Here is a 16518-nt window from a genome sequence, read left to right on the forward strand (position 1 = left end):
GGTTTGTCCTGTCTGTTTAATCCCTTAAGATAGTGTTTACATTCATATCACATCTTAAAAGCATTTTTAAACTCAAGTACATTTAACAACATGAAGTCGCTCTTCACAAAGCACACATGAGTATTTGAAATTGAAAGCAGCCTCCTGTCAGTGAGTTTCATAATTTTAACATACTAAAAATTATATCAAGCCCACTGCATTCCAAACAACATAAATGATGCTTTGGTAGAGCATGTGTAAAGAAAATGCAGGTGTGTGAGACAACACACTGCAAGAGTAACATCAAGCATGAGCTTCCTCACAGCGCATATCCTGTGCAATGAACACTGCGAATGTCCTTGCAAATTCACTTCAACCTTTCCGAACTTTATGAAACATTATTTTACGAAAGGTTCGAGTGGTGTGTGTGTGTGTGTGTGAGGAATTGGAAGCAAGCAGAAAACGGATGTTTCTATAACACACACAGCGTCATCGCGCACCTGTTGTTAAAAACTGCTCAGAATGGAGAGAGAATCATTTCTCCCACATTGGCCATCTGACCAATCAGAGCAGAGTAGACCAATCACAACAGACTGGGCCATCTGACCAATCAGAGCAGAGTAGACCAATCACAGCAGACTGGGCCATCTGACCAATCAGAGCAGAGTAGACCAATCACAACAGACTGGGCCATCTGACCAATCAGAGCAGAGTAGACCAATCACAACAGACTGGGCCATCTGACCAATCAGAGCAGAGTAGACCAATCACAACAGACTGGGCCATCTGACCAATCAGAGCAGAGTAGACCAATCACAACAGACTGGGCCATCTGACCAATCAGAGCAGAGTAGACCAATCACAACAGACTGGGCCATCTGACCAATCAGAGCAGAGTAGACCAATCACAACAGACTGGGCCATCTGACCAATCAGAGCAGAGTAGACCAATCACAACAAACTGGACCATCCGACCAATCAGAGCAGAGTAGACCAATCACAACAAACTGGGCCATCCGACCAATCAGAGCAGAGTAGACCAATCACAACAGACTGGGCCATCTGACCAATCAGAGCAGAGTAGACCAATCACAACAAACTGGACCATCCGACCAATCAGAGCAGAGTAGACCAATCACAACAGACTGGGCCACCTGACCAATCAGAGCAGAGTAGCTCTCGGAAAGGAGGGATTTGGAGAGACTGATTCATCCATTGAGTCATTTGAGAATCATTGAAAAATGTGGTGATGTGTAATGTTTATTATGAGAAAATGAAATCTTTTTTTAAATATTTGATGCATGTAAACCTGTTGTAGGAGACTCCAAAACAACATTAGGAGACATAAGCATAATAGTTAATCAATATTAGGCATTATGCCGCTATCGCATTCATTGACTTTGCAAGCAACGGAATTGCTCAATAAATAAATAAATGAATGGGAGATTGTTGTCACTATGTGGTTCATGGATATTCTGATTTGATCAAAGGAGAAAGCGTTGAGAACCTTTGCTCAGGAGGAAGAGGTCACCAACTGACCACATCTGGACACTAGTTGCATAAATGAATATTCATGAGGACTGATTCACACTTTCACTTTCCTGCAGAGTTTAGCTCTAACCCTGATCAAACACACCCGCCTCGCAATGGATTGTGGGCAATATTAGCCATTGCAGTGTGAGCATGCATAGATATATTCTGGTTGTAAAAACCACAGAGATTTAAATTCCTGAAGAAACGGGATAACCTTTCACAGGTTTGAATGTGATGGTTTGTGTTTTTAACTCGGCATTACAGGGTTTTAAACTATGGTAACTTAGCTGATGCCTTTGTCTTGTTGTATTGTCTTAGATTAGCAAAATCATCTGCTGAAGTATATTGCTGATATAGATATTCATATGCGTCTGTTACTCTGGGGTTGGATCTGAACTCTGCAGGAAAGTGGACGTCGAGGGCCGGTGTTTCCCACAATCTGTGACTTCTGCTCTACTATGTAAACTTTTTAAAGCACCTTTTAAAACAGTTTATAAAGTGCTTTACTGAAAACACATGAATATCATATAATATTATTAACATTAAAATGTAAATAATAAAATATAAGACAAAGAAATAGAATGGAATTTCTGTATGGAAAAGAGCAGTGTGAATATTACGCATATCTCATTTTATAATTACATAAGTTTTTTTTTTCCATTCATATGGTACTTTGGAATTAATAAACACAATTTTTCAAAATGTATACTAATGGTACCAAAAACTACCACTTAGTAGTAGAAAAGTTTCACTCATTTTTCAAGTGCATTGCAGTCAACAGGATTTTGTATCGCAGGTTTAAAGAACATTGATGAGAGTGTCAACCCAGAATGTCATTTCTGTTGCCATTATTTCACAGGCCGTGTTCTTTTAATACACGTTTGACATCTGCCATAGGTTACTATGTGTGCTTGCATGACAGCTGTGTTTGAGAATCAGTTTTCACATGGATTTTTGTCCGTGAGCTGCAGTTGCTATGGAGATGGAAAAATTCAAGGATGCGCCATTTAATTGATCATTTATGGGCAGTGAGAGCAGGACACAGATATACTAAATCTCTCATCAGAGACGATATCAAAACATGACAGCTAACAACCAATCGTAATATGTTCCCTTTCAAAGTGGAACTCAACACTGCATCTTGTATTGATGCAACGAGGAACGTCCTCAGCGCGACCGGTGTCGGAAGCACCCGTGAAAACATCATTGGCCGACGACGCTCCATGACGTCATTAAAATATAGTGAGTATAGAGGGAATGCATTGACGTCACTTTCCCTCAGCCGGACTGAGTGGCAGAAGAGCTGCTGAGTGACTGGATTTAACAGGGGAAACTGTGAAAAAGCCAGTAAAACAAACGATTACCTTAGTGTCAGTTTAAACTAAAGGTTGGACTCGATATAGGGATCCTTACAACTTACCAAAGATCCAGTGATCATGGATATTGTCACGCATCCAATCTTAAAATAGATTGAATGCAACTCGACACCCTTGCCTCATTTATTATATGCGGATCTATTAATATGCTAATGAGCCCCGCCTCCACTCACTCACAGCAGCTCAGAGATCCACTCGGCCAACTTACTGAGGTAAACGCTGCACAGTGGTGTCGCTCTTTACAACGTCGGACACAAAACGGTAATTAATATGATTAGCCTTTTGCTTGACTATGTTATTAAACCGCTAATAATGTGTTGCTAATGTTACACACACAATGTTCCCGTTCTTCATCTCAGTCTGCCTTCTAACAATCATCAGAAATCCTTTTGAACAACCCAGAACATCAGTGGAGAAAGGCATAACATCATAATATACATCATGCAACCACTATAATGCTAAATAGAAAATACTCAGCAATGCTGTCTACTTATGAATTTACACATGGTTAATGATACAGTATGCTAAAGCCCGCCGGCATGTACGTGATTGGTTACAAGGTCGTTTGTGACGTCAGAAACACCAGCGATTTCAAACCGTGTTTTTGAGACTGTCTTTGGTTCACTGCAGTTTTAAGCAGAAAATACTCAGCAATGCTGTCGACTTATGAACTTACACAAGGCTTGTCTTAAAGCATATTAAAAACACCACATAGACATTAGCCTGGGAAAACCCAGACAACTTCCGGCAAATTTAGATTTGCTTTGAAAGTTAGTCTGGCAAAGAGCTCATTCAAGCCCATTTCCAATCCGCCGAAATCGAGGCACCAATCAGAAGCGTTGGGGTGGGCTTTACACGATGACGACAGCGCTGGGATTTTGAAGCAGATTTTGTGGCCTACATTACAAAGATGGATGCCGCCGTCGAACATCACTCGTTCCAATCAGCTATCGCGTCTGTTTTAAGCGATTTGAACGTTTCCTTTTTGTTAAAAACCGAGCAAAGAACAACACTCGGAGATGTGTCTCCGCCGCTCTGCATACGTCATCTCCTTCATCGCTCTGATTGGGTTTTAGGTCTATCCACGACGTCCGTTGGTGACGCCCCTCTGGAAATGATTTGTCTATGACGCTTTGCCAGACCATAACTCAGTTACAACTGAGAATGCTCTGGTTTTAACCAGGCTACATAGACATCTAAACAACATTAAAAGCTTGATTTTCACCACAGGGGGACTTTAAAGTTAATATTGTAGCGACATCGAGATGTGCCTTAATTAGCTCAAATTACGCATAGGGAATTTTAATAATTAATCATGATTAATATATTGCATATTACAGTTAAATTATCGAAATTGAAAATAGATCGATTGTATATATGAATGATCAATCATAACGAATTATAATTCCTCATTCATATATCAATGGTCTCATTACAGATCGATTATATGAGATAACTTTGAGGGAATCAATTGGCTATCAAACAATCGGTTTGTCCAGCAAACGGCTGTAAGATTAACCCATCAATTAATTCAACAACGTTATCCCTTTTTATAAACTCCAAGAAATCTCAATGTTCCGGCCGTGAACATTAATTTTCTCGTGTTTATAAAATTTACGTTACTGATATAGTAACAACTTGTAAAGCTTTGTAGCTATAGGATCGCATTTCATTGACTTGTAAAATATGAGCATTCAAAACAATCAAGAATATAATGGTTTTAATAAAATGAAACTACGGATACAGAATTTTACATTTAAACACGGGATACATGTATGTACAGTAAACAGTAAAACTAATGAGACAGACGAACAACAAACAGGAGTGAGAGAGAGAGATTGCGAGAGCGCAAGATTGGGAGTGAGAGAGAGAGAGAGAGAGTGAGAAGATGAGAGATCTTCTGGTGTGGCGAAATTCATCACAGACACAGAACCTTTTTAGACACCAAGAATCAACAGATCTTAAACCTTGAAAGAATGGTAAACGGTTACTTGCACAGGTAACGCTCTCTGGCGTGATGTGAAGAAAGCACGTGTCTGTGTCTCTGTCCTTGCGTCATGCGTTCACGTGGTCTTTCAGAGCGGGCAAAGCGCGTTAGTTTGAATGCAGGCTTAAAGGTCTTTGGTTCTCCTGGTGTTGCTGAGGAAAACTGTGTCTTGCGTGTATGTCCTTAGGAGCGGGTGCGTGCTTTCTCAGCTCTTCTGGGCGAGCGTGGTCGCTGCAGATTTGAAGAGTCTCCTTCAGGTTGAAGTTGCCGATTACGTTCATTTCACTGAAACTAAACGTAAGAAGAGTCCGAAGACGAAAATAAAGAAAGATTAAAGAAAACGGAGAAAGCTCCCCGAAGGAGCCATGGATCCTCTCACAGGAAAAGCTCTCATGTGGCGTAGAAACTGCATCGAACAGATTGTGGCGTTCGAGTTTTTAAGGAGCTAGAGGCACGCCTTTCTTGCGTGTCCTATCCAATCGTTTGGGGAGGAGGCGTGTTGTCAAACTTCTGTGTTTGCGAAAACACACGCCCTCCGGGTCATGTGCATGGAAGATAACATTTAGTAAAAATACACTTCTAAACTGGTATTGATAAAAGTATGCCTCATGTTGCACTTTGGTTCAGTGATTCGATCTTATTCGATTCCTCTGATTCCAATCATACCAAGCGCGACATTCCTAGGGCTAGTAAAATGCAGATACATGATTTTCGTGATTAACCGAATGTCAAACTGATTACATACCATAAAAGCTTATAGTTACATCAATTTGGTCACATGGGGATTGTAAAACACAACAAGAGAAACACTTCATACGTTTAAAGAGGTAGGCATTTAAAAGTTCATGAATGAGTGTTTCTGCGTGTGTGTGTGTAGCAGAGTTCAGTTAGAGTTTGCCGGGGTGGTGGACTCTCGCTCACTCCCCCTCCGGGGAGTTTCGTGTGTGTGCGTACTCCTCTGAGTTGATGAGTTTAATCATTTGAGTGGTGGTGATCACGTTATTACACTTATGCTCTGTGTGTGAGGTGATTAAAACAGAGGAGACCCTAAGGGGTCGCGTGGTCTTTGGCCGGACTCACGAGATGTCATCTCGAGTCACATGTCCCGAGCTGGCTCGATTAGTAAGCAAAGCACTTCGTTGTTCATTCATCAGAGAAGACGCTGCATGTGCGAATGAGTCAATGATTTAATCAATTCAAAACACTGTCCCCTTTGTTTCACGAATGGAAGAGACTTTAGTAAATTAGAATCTAGTTAATTTACTCCACATACCAGAGCTGGCTCGATTACCTATCTGATTATCACTACATTCCCCCTTTTGGCGGTTTGGCAGGACCCGTGTGGGCGGCCTCGTTAAACCGTCACATTGGTCAGATGGTAGGTAAGTCATGAAAGTAGGATGGCAGGTGGAACCTGATGGTAGGATAGCAGGTAAGTCATGAAGGTCGGATGGCAGGTGGTTGTTAGGACTGAGGGCTCAGCCCGATGAGGTTCGGCGTGGTCTCTGACTTGGCTCCCCCTTTTCCGGGGATGCTGTCTGAGACCTTCAGGCACGGCTTTCGTGAGCTTGGCTGAAGATGTTTGCATCTCGTTGAGTCTCCTTTGCAGAGTGGAGGCCAATTACCGTAGGGATGTACTCTGTGTTGTGAGTTGCAGTCTTAGCTGTGGGACCTCAGTCCGAATTTCAGTCACATGGTTCACTGCGTTGGCACTGGGCATACCAATGCTTAACAGAGTTCTGACAGCAGCGGCGGCTCCGAGCAAAGCTCCCAGGAACCGTTTGGAGCGGCGGTTGTGTCCATCTAACTCGGCTTGTGTGACAGTCATTTTATCAAGTTGGTTGAGCATGTGCTCGGCCTTGGCGTGAGCGAGGGAGTCCTCTGTCCATCGGGCACGGGTCCAGCTGTACAGCTGGGCTGCTGTGCTGGGGTGAGGTGCTCTGTAGACGTTGCGGGGGTTGCGTTGAACACACACTTTCTGGGTGTGGGTCCTGCAGTTGGTGATCAGGAGTTGTTGTCCTCTCCGGACGATGCCTGCTGTCGGACCTGGTGAGATGTCCGATTGCGGCTGTCCTCTGGTTGGCTGGAGGCACAGGCATCGCGAACCACAGCAGCATCCTGGTAAAAGTGAAAGGGAGAGAGAAAGAGGAAGGGAGGAAAAATTTCAGCGAGTGTCGTCCTCGGTTGGCTCGGACAGTCTTTTCGCTTTGAGGATGCCGGTATGCCACTTGCTTCGGTGTCTTGCAAGTGTCTCTGGTGCTGCGGCGTGCAGCGGCATACATTGGCATTACCCCCCTTTTGCACTGTGGCATCACAAGCTGTGGCGCGGTGATGGCATCAGGTGCAGAACGCTGAATGTTGTTTAGTGCACGCAGCATGTGCTTGTTGACGCAGGTTGGCTGAAGCACCGGTCGTCGGTTTTTGCAGACGGCGTCCGTGGGTGGTTGGAGGGGATGAGAGGTGGTTTCTCATAGTGTCCATTGTTTTGTCATAGTCTTTGGTAAGCTGAAAGGTTAAGGTAAGGTGAAGCAGGGGCTCTGTGACTTTTGTCACACTTGTGGGGAGAGACTAATGCATGACCCTAAAAGTTCAGAACCACGGTTTAACGGGTTCACTAGGTATGTAGCATAAAGCTAGGCGTTTCACGTGTGGCTAGCTAGTGAAGTGTGTCTTGTATCCTTATCTTAGCTGTGGATGTTAGGAGGCCAAGACTTTATGTGGTTCCGAGAGTATGTCCTGTGAAGGGGATAGCCGAGATGAAATAATTGTCTTAAGACGAAATTATTTCTCTGGACTTAACTAGTGGGTCACTCCGGCTTGACGAAGTGAATGATAGGGGGAAAAAGGACAGCTGTCCTATTCGAATAATGCTTATTATCAATTCTCTGGACTATAGTTGTGCCCTAGTGAAGTGCTGAAATACTTGTGTTTCAGGGTCACAAAAATGAGTGCGCTTGTTGAAAATAAACACAATCACAAGTACAGGTGTCTCTGTTTCCTTTCTGGGCCCTATGGGGACTGGAACCACATTTGAATAAGAGAGGAAATTAAAATAAAAACTAAAGCAAAATGGAATAAAATGATCAAACACAGGAATGATCTGAAGTCGAGAATAATCAGTGGCATTAGTGACTAAACTTTGGATTTGCTTTGATCAACACTTTATAGTGGGTTGTAGCGGTTGCATGTTCAAAACCACATCGTGTGTGTCCCTCCAAAGGTTTAGTCAACATGCAGATGAAAATTCCTATGGTTATACAAATTCTTCTGTAGTTAGTTACGCAGTTTACATGTAGTTAAACTTAAGTTTAATTAACAGGGGATCTGCGAAGTTAGTCTTCAACGGTTAGCAAGGAGTATTCCTAAACCAGTGAAGGTGAACTTTAGCTAATAAGAATTGCAAACACGGAAAGTGGATAATTAGAAACCCTAACTGGTGTTGAGGAAAGTATTCTAGAATACTTTGCCCTGTGGAACACAGGCGGTGATTAAGGGTTCAAGTAAATGATGCTAGCTGCTAACTGTGGAAGTTATTTAACTTAGCCTATGCTGTACGGGAGCTAGGTTAGGTTAGCTTAGCCTAAGTTAGCTTGATGCTAAGCTAGGTTAGCTTAGCCTAAGTTAGCTTGATGCTAGGCTAGGTTAGCTTAGCCTAAGTTAGCTGGATGCTAGGCTAGATTTAGCTTAGCCACCCAGGCTGGTTTGTTTACAAAAGTGACATTATGAGTTAACACTTACTGTGGCAAGTTGTTGTCATGGGAACCAGAGCATGTCAGAACAATTCAACAGTACTTGAAGAATGTCTGTACATTTTACATGAATCACACACGTTTTAACGGGTTAACAGGAGGCGCCTATACTTTGTTTTTCAAGAACTTGATGTTCCATTTAGTAAACTGCAGATGTGTTTTGGCATTTGCTAATTGTACTAATGGAACTTTGCTCTTTACTTTACATGACTTATTCTATTTGTTTACAAAGTAAGGAAATAGAATTGCTGCAAGTCAAAGCTTGTCTTATTCTATTTGTTTACAGAGTAAGGAAATAGATTTGCTGTAAGTCAACGCTTGTCTAAGCGTATGTAGTTACGTCCCTTCTCGTGCATAAATGCTGATTTTTCAGCACGTGACTTGGTTTGATCGCTTAGTAGCTTTCTGCTTGTAGATGCAGCCAAAATTTAGGTGAATTACATCAATCTAGCAACAAATTTTTTTTTCTTTTTTTTTTCTGAGGGCCTTTACATCGTAGAAAGGGGAGCATCACCCGGGTCTACATAGATAACACTGTTCTGAGTTTTCTTTGTCAGAAACAGGTTTTAGTCATACCGCGATTTGGATTTCTTTTTAACCAAAGCGGAATGGATATCGGTACAGATTACAAGCTGCTGAGATGATACCTTTTTCACACAGACTTACGCTTTAATGCTGAAGTTACTGATACCAGTTGAGAATCTAAGGCTCTTTTACTTGAAGTAGAGATGTCAATTCCAGCTATTGTTTTATCGGCATTTAGACAAGCCAGCGATCGAAACACGTATTGCACGTTTTGTTTTAGTTGGATCGCGATGATCAAGTGCACGCCCGTGGGCTAACGGTAGTTTAGAACTCAGGTGATTTTACTACACTCTGGCGTCAAGGTAACGTATACCCTATTTGGAGCTGGTGTTCTATGTAACTCTTCACTGTCACGGAACCTAATGTTTAGCGGTGCCGATTTACTCAACATCTAGAAACCGTTTGTTTCAACAGAGTCGTGCATAGTCTGTCGGCCGTTGAGGCTTACATGTCCGTCTAAGATTCCTTTAAATCAGTAAAATTCTCATTTTACAGATGCAGAGTCTTGCAACTCTTTGAGCACACTTTCATCTACTTTTAAAAGTTTTATGTCCGATGTTGATCAAGGACCTTTTAGCTGAGTCTTGCACGGTGTTCGTGCAGTGTGTCTTCTGGTTTTGCAGTTCAGGAATTTGGGGTTTTAGGAATTCTTACTGAGGGGATCTTCACGCATCGTTGAGTGGGCATTGCGTGGGGGCAGAAGAACTATGGTGGCTGACGGGTTTTTGAGGGAAAGTTTCTTGAAACTTGTGTCCTCAGTCACAGGTTCGTTGTAAGTTCCACAGCAAACTCGTTCGGAGCCGGTGGTGGTAGCACAGGTTCTTCTAGGTCTGTGCTGCTGGGTGTCTGTGACGTGTGTTCACCGGTTGGAGACTGCAGGTGAAAAATCAATGCCCTGTAGATTGTCAGAGATGTGTGGAAGGCGGGCTTTTTCACCCCCCCTTTTCAGCTCTTGTGCGTTGGCTGAAATGTGCGGACCGGTCAGGGGAAACTTGTGGTGTGTGTTTCCCCTTTTCAGGTCATGCTGCAGTCTATAAGAGTGTGGCAACTCTGTGTGATCGGTGCCAAGTTCGTGTTCGAGATCTTGTCTCTGTTGAACGGGCTTGTGGATGGTCGCACGGGCCTCTTTAGAGTTTTTCGCAGGCCGTGCGCTTTCGAGTCTCTTTCAGTTCGGTCTCTGCTCTTTGCAAGAGGCTTCACTTTGTCGGAGTTTCTCGTCGAGTTCCTCTCTGGTTCTTTTCTCTGACTATTCACTTCGGTCTGTGTCGATGAAGGTTAGCCAGGGCAGTTTGAAGTCTTTCCACTTCCTTTTGTAGCTCGGGGTCGTTGTCATCCTCGGCGTTGCAACCTTGTGCTCCAGGGCGATGCGGCTCCTTTGTGGAGGCGTGCTTGCGCGGTGAGCTGGAAAGCGAGGTTTTGACGTGTTTGGCCCAGTCTTTGTCGTGGGAGCTTTGGCTGGGTTGGTGCGACATTAGCGTGTCCACGTCTGCGTCCAGCTGCTTTTGGCTCGGGCTCTGTCACTGGCGACCTTGGGCAGGAATGGAGGTGTCATGAATCTCAGCCATGTCTCCATGTTGTCCCAGCGGGTTGTGGGACTGTAGGACCGGAACATACTGGCTTCACTGTGGGCGAGAGGAACACAACACACACAGAGAGACCAATGCAAGTTCGTCTACGAGCTAATGAATTATGCTAATACGGCCTAGGCCGTCTATGAGAATTTTGGCTAACTGATGCAGACAGTTAGATTGGGACAATTCGCGTAGGTCAGCGCAGGGCCTAAATAAAGATTTTGACAGGGCGGCAGCCTAGGGAGTCACGTGGTGACGCTAGCTGCTCGGTGGTCGATCTGTTATTTAGCCTTTCTGGGTGTCTCTCGTAGGTTCTGTCTCTAGGTGAACTGAAAGGAACAGAGCCCAACAGAACAGAGCAATGGCAAGATAGCAAAGTTTGAAGTAACATGCAACCATCAAAAATGGAAAGGTCTGTAATGAAATGGCATTAATAGTACACGAGAAGTGTTAAGAGGGGAAAAGGAGGCCTAAGCCTGCAGTTTGTGGCTTTGAGAGGGAGCCAAACACTCCCATGACCGGGGAATCTCTAGATTCTGTGGCCAATATTAAGTGGATGGGTTTAATACCTTTTTCTAGTTTGCCTGGGGTGAAATGAGGTCATTCCGCTCGAAGTCAGCATCGTGGTTGGTCCTTCTGTCGCCCCAAACACTTGACAGCAGTGTCCCGGGCCTTTCGGTGCATCTGTACCTAGGTGCGCCCTCTCAAGCAACTTGACCTGGAACACAACCGGCGGTGCCGAATTGGTAATGTCGTGTTGCGGGCCGCACGAAGGGAAAGATACAGGAAAGTCCGAGACCCGTGCTCAGTCAGTGCTGGTGACGCAGATCAGATGAACCAGCCCGCCGGACCTCGAGCAGAGCTGACTGTCAAATCGCCACAGCCCGAGAGAGATTTCTACCTACAAACACAAAACAGGATGAAGAACAATTGAACCTCAACGTGAATTAAAGCTCTTTTATCTAAATCAAATTGAGTGTCTCTTTTTTTTTTTTTTTAGAAAAATCAAAGGCAACGGCTTTACTAAAATGATGGTAAAAACAAAGGGAATTATGACAATGTTAATTATCAGAATAACCTAGTCTCCCTTCGGAGGAGAGTTTTAGAGCCGCAGGAAGAGCACAGGAGGAAGCAGGCTGTAGTGGCGCGTTTGGGCCACAAAGGGGTTTGGGCCACTTCCTCTTAGTGGTCAAGCTGGCTGACAGAGAACTTGATTTAAATTGCATTCAAACTGGTTTAAATACGATTCAAATCAAGCATATTCATAGATGTTAAGTAACTTCTAGAACAGCAAGGAGACAGTTGTAATAAAATCAAATCAAAATTATTAAAAATAATTTGAAAAGGGAAATATAGAAAAAGCCATAAAACAATTCCCAACGGGCAATGAGACTTAATTCAAATTAACCTTGAAATCTGTTTGCTTCAAACCAAATTTGAATAAGTGTAGGAAATTAAGGGTTGGCCTTATATTTGATGATCACGACCACAGTGAGGTGTCAGTGGTAGTAACCAACATAAGATCAACTGGGAGAAAGCCATTTCAAAACAGAGCGGTCATCAGAAACTGCTAAGACATAATTTTGAATTTTTAAGTTCAAATGTGGTTTGAACCAAAATCCAAAACAAGTGCACACAGTTAAGGCAGGGAAAATCATGTTAGTAAACGAGGCTGTAAATTGCCATGCATTGAAAGTTAAAACACGAGTTCAAAATCTCACTGGTAAACTTTGAAGTTGTGGGAAGAGAAAATTGAAGAAAAGACACTTTACCGCTAGTGTCCACACGATGGCGCTATTTCGCTCATGGAGGGCGTGGAGGCAATCTGATACTGGAAAACACTCAAGGGCGCACCCTAGCGTTTGGCAGTAGTATTGCAACCAGCCCGCTTTCGAGTGTCTCGGGGGACATGCACTGTCTCATTTAAATCTCGACGGATTTCTTTCCGGTGCTATACTTATTTTAAACACATTGGCAGGTTTTCTTCGCTGCGTTGTGCAAGGAAACAGGAATTATTCATCTGTTTTTCAACTCCAAATAACATTTATCAAATGGCATTGATTAAAAATGTTTTCAGTTTTGGATTTTTATCGGTGCTATATTTATTTAACACGTTAGCAGGTTTTCTTCGCTGCGTCGTGCAAAAGGAAACAGGAATTATTCATCTGTTTTCGACTCCAAGCATATATCAAATAGCACTTGTGATAATATGCTTTTCGTTTTTTTACAATTGAGTAGCTAAGTCAATGTTTTTTCAAACCAGGAGTTCATCGTTACTCTAACGATTATAATATCAGGCCTTTTACTACTGAATCAAAGGAATCTCGCTCTGATCAGATTTACGTCTCACACTAAAAAGAGATTTCTTCGTCTTAATAGGCGGTTTTAAACATATTAAAATGTATCACCTGCAGAGAGTTTTCTTCATCTCTTAACAGGACATCTGCAATATTAATACTGCAGTGTACTCAGCATTTAACAGTGATAAACATGTCTATGCATATTTTAGCAGCTGTTAAAATGTAACGTTACTGACTGACGTCGGTTTTTGCCTCAGTCAGTTAGGAGTGAGTTCGCGTTGCGACTTATCTCACAATTTCAAAATTCCATATCGTGCGTGCACAAAATTATTAATAACCATATAAACAGATTGAAACTGAATTTGCTCATAAAACAAAGTTTGAAATGCCCGCATTCTCCACCAAATTGTAGCGACATCGAGATGTGCCTTAATTAGCTCAAATTACGCATAGGGAATTTTAATAATTAATCATGATTAATATATTGCATATTACAGTTAAATTATCGAAATTGAAAATAGATCGATTGTATATATGAATGATCAATCATAACGAATTATAATTCCTCATTCATATATCAATGGTCTCATTACAGATCGATTATATGAGATAACTTTGAGGGAATCAATTGGCTATCAAACAATCGGTTTGTCCAGCAAACGGCTGTAAGATTAACCCATCAATTAATTCAACAACGTTATCCCTTTTTATAAACTCCAAGAAATCTCAATGTTCCGGCCGTGAACATTAATTTTCTCGTGTTTATAAAATTTACGTTACTGATATAGTAACAACTTGTAAAGCTTTGTAGCTATAGGATCGCATTTCATTGACTTGTAAAATATGAGCATTCAAAACAATCAAGAATATAATGGTTTTAATAAAATGAAACTACGGATACAGAATTTTACATTTAAACACGGGATACATGTATGTACAGTAAACAGTAAAACTAATGAGACAGACGAACAACAAACAGGAGTGAGAGAGAGAGATTGCGAGAGCGCAAGATTGGGAGTGAGAGAGAGAGAGAGAGAGAGAGAGAGAGAGAGAGAGAGAGAGAGAGAGAGTGAGAAGATGAGAGATCTTCTGGTGTGGCGAAATTCATCACAGACACAGAACCTTTTTAGACACCAAGAATCAACAGATCTTAAACCTTGAAAGAATGGTAAACGGTTACTTGCACAGGTAACGCTCTCTGGCGTGATATGAAGAAAGCACGTGTCTGTGTCTCTGTCCTTGCGTCATGCGTTCACGTGGTCTTTCAGAGCGGGCAAAGCGCGTTAGTTTGAATGCAGGCTTAAAGGTCTTTGGTTCTCCTGGTGTTGCTGAGGAAAACTGTGTCTTGCGTGTATGTCCTTAGGAGCGGGTGCGTGCTTTCTCAGCTCTTCTGGGCGAGCGTGGTCGCTGCAGATTTGAAGAGTCTCCTTCAGGTTGAAGTTGCCGATTACGTTCATTTCACTGAAACTAAACGTAAGAAGAGTCCGAAGACGAAAATAAAGAAAGATTAAAGAAAACGGAGAAAGCTCCCCGAAGGAGCCATGGATCCTCTCACAGGAAAAGCTCTCATGTGGCGTAGAAACTGCATCGAACAGATTGTGGCGTTCGAGTTTTTAAGGAGCTAGAGGCACGCCCTTCTTGCGTGTCCTATCCAATCGTTTGGGGAGGAGGCGTGTTGTCAAACTTCTGTGTTTGCGAAAACACACGCCCTCCGGGTCATGTGCATGGAAGATAACATTTAGTAAAAATACACTTCTAAACTGGTATTGATAAAAGTATGCCTCATGTTGCACTTTGGTTCAGTGATTCGATCTTATTCGATTCCTCTGATTCCAATCATACCAAGCGCGACATTCCTAGGGCTAGTAAAATGCAGATACATGATTTTCGTGATTAACCGAATGTCAAACTGATTACATACCATAAAAGCTTATAGTTACATCAATTTGGTCACATGGGGATTGTAAAACACAACAAGAGAAACACTTCATACGTTTAAAGAGGTAGGCATTTAAAAGTTCATGAATGAGTGTTTCTGCGTGTGTGTGTGTAGCAGAGTTCAGTTAGAGTTTGCCGGGGTGGTGGACTCTCGCTCACTCCCCCTCCGGGGAGTTTCGTGTGTGTGCGTACTCCTCTGAGTTGATGAGTTTAATCATTTGAGTGGTGGTGATCACGTTATTACACTTATGCTCTGTGTGTGAGGTGATTAAAACAGAGGAGACCCTAAGGGGTCGCGTGGTCTTTGGCCGGACTCACGAGATGTCATCTCGAGTCACATGTCCCGAGCTGGCTCGATTAGTAAGCAAAGCACTTCGTTGTTCATTCATCAGAGAAGACGCTGCATGTGCGAATGAGTCAATGATTTAATCAATTCAAAACACTGTCCCCTTTGTTTCACGAATGGAAGAGACTTTAGTAAATTAGAATCTAGTTAATTTACTCCACATACCAGAGCTGGCTCGATTACCTATCTGATTATCACTACAATATCATGCGCACCCCCGCCACTGAACTGACCTTTCCTCCTGGACTCCTTCTTAACAGTGAGTTTGACGTCTGCTTGACGGTCTGCCTCTGTTGACATCCTCCTGTGTCTCTGTTCCTCTCAGAAGCATGGAGATGGTGGTCTCGTAGTTTCCTCTAGTCATCGGAGGCTAATTCAAAACGCTGCATTATTGTCCCAGTCGTCTGAGGTTTATGTCCAGTATTCAAACACAAGGATCTGCTCCAGTTAGTGCGATTGTATATTTCTTCTCTGCATATAATTTAACAGTGTTCCTCTGGTGTGTGTTCGCAGCTGATCCACTGGCATTCACATTATTTCATTATTCTTCATCTGCGTCCAAACCGCTTGGCTGTGACACTATGGAGAGAGACAGAAATAGAAGAGGTATTCATCACAGATTGTACAGATGCTGCCATTAATCATCATTGTACTGCAATGCAATACAGATCTTTAAATCATAAAACTAAGCATTAAATATCATCTTACTAAGACATATTATTGGCAGATATAGAGTGACTGCTGATGTGTATATGCATTTTATGTAAGCTATACCGTTATAAAGATCTTGTTGATCTTTAAGTATTTTCCCATTGAAATGAAATGAAAATCCTATTTTCTTTCTTAACTCTATAAAGCATACTCTATCATATTTGATAAGCAAATTTCTAAGGCCTCTAAATTATCAACCTAATCAAAACTTTGCTGAAAAAAGTGTTGCACAAAATCTACCTGACCGATGAAGCAAAGTAAAAGGCCTTTTAGTGTAATTGTACAAATGTTCCCCTCAATTTTCATTCATTGTTCGCAACTCTCCTTGCTGTGAAATCTTTACTGATATTTATAAAGTAAATGTAAGAATAACTTATATATATTGTTAGATGAACACTTACTGGACTGAAATAACTTTGGTTTACTTGATTATCCAGACATCA

General features: G+C 42.3%; 1 protein-coding gene across 1 annotated transcript in view; it reads right to left on the minus strand.

Annotated features, from left to right (window-relative positions):
* The window catches only part of c8b (complement component 8, beta polypeptide), a 97649-nt gene extending 81821 nt beyond the window's left edge, over positions 1-15828 (minus strand). The window contains 1 exon segment of the mRNA XM_056265837.1: positions 15598-15828. Within this exon segment, the coding sequence (XP_056121812.1) occupies positions 15598-15664 (67 nt within the window). The 5' untranslated portion in view covers positions 15665-15828.
* Between the last annotated feature and the right edge of the window lie 690 nt (positions 15829-16518).

The sequence above is a fragment of the Rhinichthys klamathensis genome, unplaced genomic scaffold (assembly GCF_029890125.1).
Source record: "Rhinichthys klamathensis goyatoka isolate OS25496 unplaced genomic scaffold, OSU_Roscu_1.1 h1tg000011l_1, whole genome shotgun sequence".
NCBI classification, from domain to species: Eukaryota; Metazoa; Chordata; class Actinopteri; order Cypriniformes; family Leuciscidae; genus Rhinichthys; species Rhinichthys klamathensis.